Consider the following 9467-nt stretch of genomic DNA (forward strand, 5'->3'; position numbering starts at 1 on the left):
AAAATGAAAGTGGAAAAGAAATCAAGTGATTTTTGAAAAAGATTTTGAATTTAGAAATCAGAAAGATTTGATTGAAAATTATTTTGAAAAAGATGTGGTTAAGAAAATATGATTGGTTTTAAAAAGATGTGATTGAGAAGATATGATTTGAAAAACATTTTAAAAAGATTTGATTTTGAGAATTAAAAACTTGACTAACAAGAAAAGATATGATTCAAACATTAGACCTTTCTCAACAGAAAAGGCAACATACTTGAAATGTTGAATCAAATCATTAATTGATAGCAAGTATCTTTGAAAAAGGAAAGAAATTGATTTTGAAAACACATGATTGAAAAGATATGATTTGAAAAAGATTTGATTTTGAAAACCTGAAAAAAAATTGCATTGAAAAACAGAATCTTCCCTCTTGTGCCATCCTGGCGCACCATTCTGGGCGTTTAACGCCCAAAACTATACCTTTTTGGGCGTTAAACGCCCAACCAGGTACCCTGGCTGGCGTTTAAACGCCAGTCTGTCCTTCTTCACTGGGCGTTTTGAACGCCCAGCTTTTTCTGTATAATTCCTCTGCAGCATGTTCTGAATCTTCAATTCTTTGTATTATTGACTTGAGAAGACACAAATTAAAAATATTTTTGGATTTTTAATAATAAGGAAAAATCAAAATGCAACAAGAATCAAATACAAATGCATGCAAGACACCAAACTTAGCAGTTTGTATACTACTGACACTAATGAGACACATATGAGACACATAAACACTCAAGTCAAGAGAATTCAAAGATTAGAATAAGAAATCATCAATACACTACAAGAAAAATACCCATTCAGCCACACTTTTTTTAGGCTACATTTGAAAAGCGTAGCCTATTCATAGAATAGGCTACGCTTTTCCCCGTGTTGCCTTTTTATAAGAGAAAAGGATACACAAATGCGGCATCATTTAAAAAGCGTAGCCTTAGGTATTATAGAAATCACTTATAAAGCGTAGCCGTAGGTTGATATCTATAGGTTCACTTTTCGTATCAAAGGAGACGCTTTTAAAGGGTAGCCTATTTTTTAAGTTTTGGGTGCACTTAAAAAGTGATGCCTAATGTCTCTAGAGCCAAAAACTTTAACACTTAGTAATTTTTTTCCTTGTTTTTCCTGAAAGACCTTAACATTTAGTAAATTAAAACTAAGCAAATTAAACTTCTGAGTCTGAGTCACCTTCATCCTCGAGCAACAAACCCTCCATAGCACCCTCTCACTCTCGGTCTCGATAGCTAACCATCGTCGCCCCCCACTCTCAGTCTCGATAGCTCGCCATTGACCCTCTCACTCTCGGTCTCGCCATTCACCCTCTCAGTCTCGCCATTGACCGCCTCACTACTAGCGGAAACCCTCTCATTGTCGCCGTTGAGAGTCATCGCCTCCTACTCACGACTCACCTGCTCTACTCTCCACAGTGACCGTCGTCATCTCCTCTTCGCCATCGCTTGCACTGATCGTCGCTGTGCGGCCCTCACCATCGTCGGTGTGCGACCGTCACCATCGTCGCTGCGCCGCTCTCACCATCATCATCTCCGTGCTTCTCATCATCGTCTTCGCTGTGCTCACATCATTGAATAGGTATGTATTGGTTTCTATTTGCTTCTGAAATTGATCAGTGGCTTAGGGTTCCTATTTTAGGGGTTTTAATTTGGGGCTTTTAATCTCTGAAATATGGGTCTGTGAACTGTAATTTGATAACATGCATGCTGTTATTGATGAAGATGTGTGGTATTTTAGGGTTTGTGAACTGTGATTCAAATGTCAGCTTCTCATCGGATGCAAAATTAATCATAACTGCTGGAGAAAAGCACTTGAAATTTTGGGTACTTGGATCATCTAGAAGTACACAAATAAATGGAACAAAGGGCAGGTCAGCATCAATAGTGATACATGAAAAGCCAACAAATCTTGCTATTCATAAAGGAAGCTCTTGTATATATATTGCTTCTTCTGTGTGGATAAATAGCAGCTATGATAATTGTAAACAAGCTGGTGATTGCCTTCCAATTTATGCATTGACCAATTCAGGTTTGATTTGGTTCAGAATGAGTCTAAGATTGGCATTTTTGTCGAGATTTTGAGGCATTTGCATTTCTTGAACCAAAATGATTAATTCATTAATATCTCCATTTCTTTCTGTTTTCAGGAATTTTGTACCTTGTTCATTCCAGTTTGTCGCTTAAGAAGTCAGTTACTTTGAAGGTATATCAGTCTGTATCATCTCATAATATGTCAAACCATGTTGAACTTATCTTTTAATAGAGGAAATGGCAGAGGATAAAAGTTTGTTTCATGAGTAACATGCATATAGATTTAAAATACATTTTCTCTGCAGTAATGTTCTAAGTGTAGGCTTGAAATTCCTTATGATGATTCTAGTTTCTAAGATGGCAAACTTCTATTTTGGCCATAACTTAGGCTATCCTAATAATTTATGCCTTGGAATGGAATAAATGTTATTTCTGGGTCTGATTGTGAATTATCTGAAGTGCACAGTTTATATGGTCTTTGTCACTTATTATTTTTACATTATGTACTCTAAATGCATTCAGCAATTCACTTAACAATAGAGTAGAACTGATGAAACCGTTGTGAACCGTACTATATTGAATACGATTATGAAATACTAATACTTATGTTGTTAGTTCCTTGTAAGTTTTCACAATTTTGTAATGATCATTTTCAGGTCCAAAAAGCTTTTGCATTATCAACATCCGGAAAGCTAGTTGCTTGTGCCTGCAACAATGGAGCAGTCCAATTATTTACCCCCATGTCTCTAGAATACCTAGGCAACATATTATATTCAGAGGAAACAGCTATTGAACAGGATTTTCAAAAGCTGCTTGCTCTGCCTGATGCTGTTGCATGTCAGTTTTCAGGCTTAGAAAAGCTTGGTGAGTGCTATATATTCAATTTAATAAATTTAATATATTCCTGTATTTCACATTTACATATTCTCTACTTCATACCCTACAGCGGTCATTTATGGAGATCATAGTCTCTACATCTGGGACATCCATGATGTGAATCAGGTAAATAAAATGTTTGTCAATATAATCATGATGAATTTGGTTACCTATTCATGGATCACGATATATTAACTTCTTGCTATCAAGGTTTGTATAAGTTAGTTGCTGACGAAGAAAAAACTTTTCCGAGTATCCTCTAGGCCATAAGGTGCCGTGTAAATTAATATTGGTTAATGCTGAAAAGCGAAAATCCTTTCCTTAATTTCCAGCCTGCCAGATGTTTTGTGCTAGTTTCACATTCCTCATGCATATGGGATATCAAGAATCTATGCTGTGAAAACATCCATGATCCGTCCCTAGCATGCACTGCTCGAGGTTGCTTTGGGGGAGTTTCTTTTGCAACATGCTCTGCTGATGGTACAATTAGGCTGTGGGATCTCTCTTTGCAATCTTACATTCCTTTCTATTGCTGCAGTAAGTGCAGGAACTTTTGAACGGGATGCAGTTAAGGCAAATCTTTCAAAATCAGGATTTCGGTCACTCGCTGTTAGTTCAGATGGAAAGCATCTAGCTGCTGGTGATTGCAGAGGAAATCTCCATATATATAACCTCCAAACTTCAGATTACACATGTTTTCAGGTTGAGTTCCACATGAGTTCATTTTGAAACTGTCTTGCAGTAAACTATATCTGAAGGTATTCTGCACATTACTTTTTATGGTCACTTATGTTGTCCACATCATTTCAGGGTGCTCATGATGCAGAGATTCTTACATTAAGCTTTAGCCAGGACATGTATGATGACATTGCAAAAAACAGCTACTCTAAGAGTAAATATTTATAATTTACTTTTTTAATTTATCAATTTCTCCACTTTAATTAACAATCAAATCCTTGTATACACACCTGTATACACACTTCTGATATGTCAAGGTAAACTATATAATTATTTTAAACATGTTTTGAGACTTCACTCAATAATTAATTTTAAGTATTGGTTGTTGAATAGCTTAGTTGTTATTAGATTAAGAAGCAGTTACGTTCACACGGTCATAGCCTCCATTTTTCTTTGTTTGACTTCATGACTTTTATGTTAGTCCAAGTCTTACACACGGTCCATTTCTTTCAGATTAATATAAAATAATATGAAATATGAACATGAAACGTTTTTTCTTTTCATGATGTCACCGTTTTTTATAAGATTATATTCATTCATGCAATCATCTATCTATATTATTTAATTAATTAATGAATTTGTGTGGTTTCTTTGTAGGAAAGGGAGATTTAATAACATGTTCTAAGCAAAAGAATTCAGAGTTATTTCACACGGTTCTTGGAGGCTTAGGACAATTTGGAGTTATAACAAGAGCAAGAATTTCTCTTCACCCAGCACCCACAAAGGTACGTTTTCATTTTAAAAAATATAAAAAAATCATTTATTTTTAATTTTATCTTTTTTAAATTAAGATTTAAAGCTTAAATTTAAAAATTTAAAATTTAAAGTTAAAAATAATTTCAAGAAAATAATTTATAATTAATTGACAGAAAAAATTTAACTATCTAATTGACAGAAATCTGATTGTTTGACATCTCCATTGTAGAAATCTAGGTAGTCATCTATAAAAATGGGGACATTGTAGTTACTTATACCCCTTTTGAGTAAAACTACAATTTTTCCCTCAGTTGCTGATTCTTATGGTAATATTCTTCTGAGACTGGAGTTGATTTCTTGAATAGGTGAATGATTTAATGTGTTATGTGTTTAATATTGAAACACTTTTTGTTTTGAAAGTTTTTGTAGATAAATTTAACTTTGATGAATTTTTGAGTTTGTGCTATTAATGCTGCTGCATTCTTGTACCAGTTACATCAATTTCTGAATGTGATATATGCTCAATGTGTGAGTTTAAACTGTGATTGCTGCTGAAGCTTTATTCCTATTTGCACTTCATGGTTGGAGTCAGTTATGAGTAATTCATTGAATTAATGCTACTGCAAGCATAATAGTTGTTGTTTAGAAATGATCATTGCAGGTTGAATTCAATAAAGAAATATTGATCTGAGTCCATTATTTTTATCCCTTTCTGCTATCGTAGTGCTGTATTTTTGCTCTTGCTAAATTTTAGCTCAGTTTTTGAATTCCTATGAAGCTATGTATATGGTTTTTGTGAGTTTAAGTGTATATGGGTTCATAGGAAAGTTAATTTGTTTGACTACGCTTGCTGCCCCTATTTGAATATGCATATCAGCTCATATGAAATTATGGTTGCTGCTTTGTCTGAAGTGTTTTGAACTCATATGAGCTGTATATTGCTGCTCTGCTACTCTAGCTTAATGTTATCTGAATCATATGAATTTACTGTTCGCTGTATCTGTTTGAATTTCTCTAAATTCATATGAATTGTTGTTTGCTGCTGTTTTAATTTGGGAACGCTCAATTTACTACCGGAATGCTGTCAAATTTTTCTAAAATCTTTATGGTATCAATTTCCAATTGCTGCTCTTCTGCCGTGATCATGTTATTTTTTTAGTATATATGCTTTCTTGGCTTACTATGACTACGTGTTCCATTTAATTTTTATAATTACGAATGTCATTATGAATATTTTTTTAACTACTTATCTATATAATTATGCAGGATAACAATGAAGATTAAGCAATGAAGAGTAAGCTGACTATTATTGTGGTTTTTTGGCTAAGATAGAGTGCTATTTAGGATCTTTACATGTATGGTTGACTAATGATTTTTATTAGAAGATACCTTTATTGGCCAAGTGATATTATGGTTTTGATATGTCTATGCTTACTTTAATTTGAGTTGTATGAATTTTTACAGTTAATTTCATTCTAGTACTTTTGGATCAATGTTATAAATATATTTTGGTTTGAGACAATTTTTATTATATAAAGAAATTATTTAGTATCATTATGTTTTTATTTTTATTTTGTAATATTCAATTCATTTATACATGTAATCATATTAACTATTATGTTGTATTAATAATTATTAGATAATTATATATATATACAGAAGAAAAAAAAGACCAAAGGCTACACTTATATGTACAGTAGCTATAGTATAGAAAAAAAAATGAGACCTAAGGCTACGCTTATATACAGTAGCTATAGTATACAGAAAAAAAAACGAGACCTAAGGCTACGCTTATATACAGTAGCTATAGTATATCAAAAAAAAAAAAAGAGGGACCTAAGGCTACGCTTATAAAAAGTAGCTATGGTATACAATGGGGCTACGCTTTACAAGTGATGCAGTAGCATTGAAAAGCGTAGCCTATTCTGGAAGAATGAAAGCTGAAAAGCGTAGCCTTTGGTCCTGAACAGCATCACTTGAAAAGCGTAGCCTATTCCCAAACGCCAAAAGCGTAGCCCTTGGTGTAGAAAAGCGTAGCCTTTGAGAATAGGCAACGGCCGAATAGGAATCACTCTAAAAAGCGTAGCCGTAGCCCAAAAAACGTAGCCGTAGCCTAAGGCATCATTTTTTTTCACTTTTGGCTACACTTTTCAAGTGTACTTGAATGGGTGTTTTTCTTGTAGTGATAACATCTTGAAGATCCTTAAGACACATGAATGAATGCATGCAATTGACACCAAACTTAAGATGAGACACTAGACTCAAACAAGAAACATACAATATTTTTGGATTTTATGATTTTGTAATTTTTTTTGTGTGATTTTCGAAAATTAAGTGGAAAAAGATATCAAAATTCTTAATGAGAATTCCAGGAATCATGCAATGTTTAGTCTAAGACTCCGGTCCAGGAATTAGACATGGCTTCACAGCCAGCCAAGCTTTCAAAGAAAGCTTCGGTCCAAAACACTAGACATGGCCAAAGGCCAGCCAAGCCTTAGCAGATCACTGCTCCAATAGCAAGATTGATAAAAATCAACAAGCTCTTGTGATGATAAGTTGGAACCTCGGTCCAATGAAATTAGACATGGCTTCTCAGCCAGCCAGACTTCAACAAATCATCATGAAACTCTAGAATTCATCTTCAAGAATTTCAAAAAAAAAAAAAATACCTAATCTAAGCAACAAGATGAACCGTCAGTTGTCCAAACTCAACAATCCCCGGCAACGGCGCCAAAAACTTGGTGCACGAAATTGTGATCAATACTTTTTATAAATCAAATAATCCCCGGTAATGAATCCCAAAAAACTTGGTGTTCAATACCATGGCATAAACACAACTTCGCACAACTAACCAGCAAGTGTACTGGGTCGTCCAAGTAATAAACCTTACGCGAGTAAGGGTCGATCCCACAGAGATTGTTGGTATGAAGCAAGCTATGGTCATCTTGTAAATCTTAGTCAGGCAAACTCAAATGGATATGGTGATAGACGCATAAAAACATAAAGATAAAGATAGAGGTACTTATGTAATTCATTGGTAGGAACTTCAGATAAGTGCATGAAGATGCCTTCCTTTCCGTCTCTCTGCTTTTCTACTGTCTTCATCCAATCCTTCTTACTCCTTTCCATGGCAAGCTTATGCAAGGGTTTCACCGTTGTCAGTGGCTACCTCCCATCCTCTCAGTGAAAATGTTCCTATGCTCTGTCACAGCATGGCTAATCATCTGTCGGTTCTCGGTCAGGCCGGAATAGAATCCAGTGATTCTTTTGCGTCTGTCACTAACGCCCCGCCTGCTAGGAGTTTGAAGCACGTCACAGTCATTCAATCATTGAATCCTACTCAGAATACCACAGACAAGGTTAGACCTTCCGGATTCTCTTGAATGCCGCCATCAGTTCTAGCCTATACCACGAAGACTCTGATCTCACGGAATGGTTGGCTCGGTTGTCAGGCGAGCACTCGGTTGTCAGGCGATCAACCATGCATCGTGCAATCAGGAATCCAAGAGATATTCACCCAATCGAAGGTAGAACGGAGGTGGTTGTCAGTCACACGTTCATAGGTGAGAATGATGATGAGTGTCACGGATCATCACATTCATCAAGTTGAAGAACAAGTGATATCTTAGAACAAGAAGAAGCGGAATTGAATGGAAGAACAATAGTAATTGCATTAATACTCGAGGTACAGCAGAGCTCCACACCTTAATCTATGGTGTGTAGAAACTCCACCGTTGAAAATACATAAGAACAAGGTCTAGGCATGGCCATGAGGCCAGCCTCCCAATGATCTAAGATAGCATAACAATGAAGATAGCTAACCCTCGATATCTAAATACAATAGTAAAAGGTCCTACTTATAGAAAACTAGTAGCCTAAGGTTTACAGAAATGAGTAAATGACATAAAAATCCACTTCCGGGCCCACTTGGTGTGTGCTTGGGCTAAGCAATGAAGCATTTTCGTGCAGAGACTTCTCTTGGAGTTAAACGCCAGCTTTTATGCCAGTTTGGGCGTTTAACTCCCATTTTGGTGCCAGTTCCAGCGTTTAACGCTGGGATTTCTGAGGGTGACTTTGAATGCCAGTTTGGGCCATCAAATCTTGGGCAAAGTATGGACTATCATATATTGCTGGAAAGCCCAGGATGTCTACTTTCCAACGCCGTTGAGAGCGCGCCAATTGGGCTTCTGTATCTCCAGAAAATCTACTTCGAGTGCAGGGAGGTCAGAATCCAACAGCATCTGCAGTCCTTTTTAGTCTCTGAATCAGATTTTTGCTCAGGTCCCTCAATTTCAGCCAGAAAATACCTGAAATCACAGAAAAACACACAATCTCATAGTAAAGTCTAGAAAAGTGAATTTTAACTAAAAACTAATAAAAATATACTAAAAACTGACTAGATCATACTAAAAACATACTAAAAACAATGCCAAAAAGCGTACAAATTATCCGCTCATCAACTACTGACACTTAACAAATTGAGAATGCATATGAGAAACAACAAAACACACAAAACAAGAGAATTTAAAGATCAGAGCAAGTAAATCATCAAGAACAACTTGAAGATCAATGAAGACACATGATAAATGCAAGAAGAACAGAAACATGCAATTGACACCAAACTTAAAATGAGACACTAGACTCAAACAAGAAATATTTTTGGTTTTTGTGATTTTGTAAATTTTTTTTGGATTTTTCGAAAATTATATGGAGAAGAAAATAAAGAGATTCAAAATTTTTAATAAGAATTCCAAGAATCATGCAATGTTAGTCTAAAGCTTCAGTCTAAAGGAATTAGACATGGTTAGCCAAGCTTCAGCAGGACATTGCATTCAAGAGCTAAATTGATGAAGATCAATCAGCTTTGGTGATGATAAGAACATCACCTTGAAACACTAGAATTCATTCTTAAAAATTCTGAAAAATACCTAATCTAAGCAACAAGATGAACCGTCAATTGTCCAAACTCAAACAATCCCCGGCAACGGCGCCAAAAAATTGGTGCACGAAATTGTGATCATCAATGGCGCCATCAACATGGTACGCACAATTGCAATCTCAACTCTTTATCACAACTTCGCACAACTAACCAGC

At 35.5% G+C, this 9467-nt stretch overlaps 1 protein-coding gene across 3 annotated transcripts; it reads left to right on the forward strand.

Moving 5' to 3' along the window:
• The first annotated feature begins 1068 nt into the window (after positions 1-1068).
• On the forward strand, positions 1069-5927 carry LOC112799392 (uncharacterized). 3 transcript variants are annotated; one of them, XM_025841686.3, is made up of 10 exons: positions 1069-1611; positions 1771-2061; positions 2180-2235; positions 2720-2927; positions 3010-3065; positions 3272-3377; positions 3478-3641; positions 3750-3831; positions 4275-4402; positions 5640-5927. In XM_025841686.3, exons 4-10 carry the CDS (start codon positions 2804-2806, stop codon positions 5655-5657), a joined length of 678 nt encoding a protein of 225 aa, XP_025697471.1. In that variant the 5' UTR covers positions 1069-1611; positions 1771-2061; positions 2180-2235; positions 2720-2803; the 3' UTR covers positions 5658-5927. The 3 variants fall into 3 exon arrangements, 2 of the variants coding, with proteins under 2 accessions (XP_025697471.1, XP_025697470.1); XR_003200988.3 differs by having other exon boundaries at positions 1169-1611; positions 1771-1903; positions 3750-3796; XM_025841685.3 differs by having other exon boundaries at positions 1169-1611; positions 1771-1903.
• The last annotated feature ends 3540 nt before the right edge of the window (positions 5928-9467 follow it).

This window comes from Arachis hypogaea, chromosome 1, assembly GCF_003086295.3.
Source record: "Arachis hypogaea cultivar Tifrunner chromosome 1, arahy.Tifrunner.gnm2.J5K5, whole genome shotgun sequence".
NCBI classification, from domain to species: domain Eukaryota; kingdom Viridiplantae; phylum Streptophyta; class Magnoliopsida; order Fabales; family Fabaceae; genus Arachis; species Arachis hypogaea.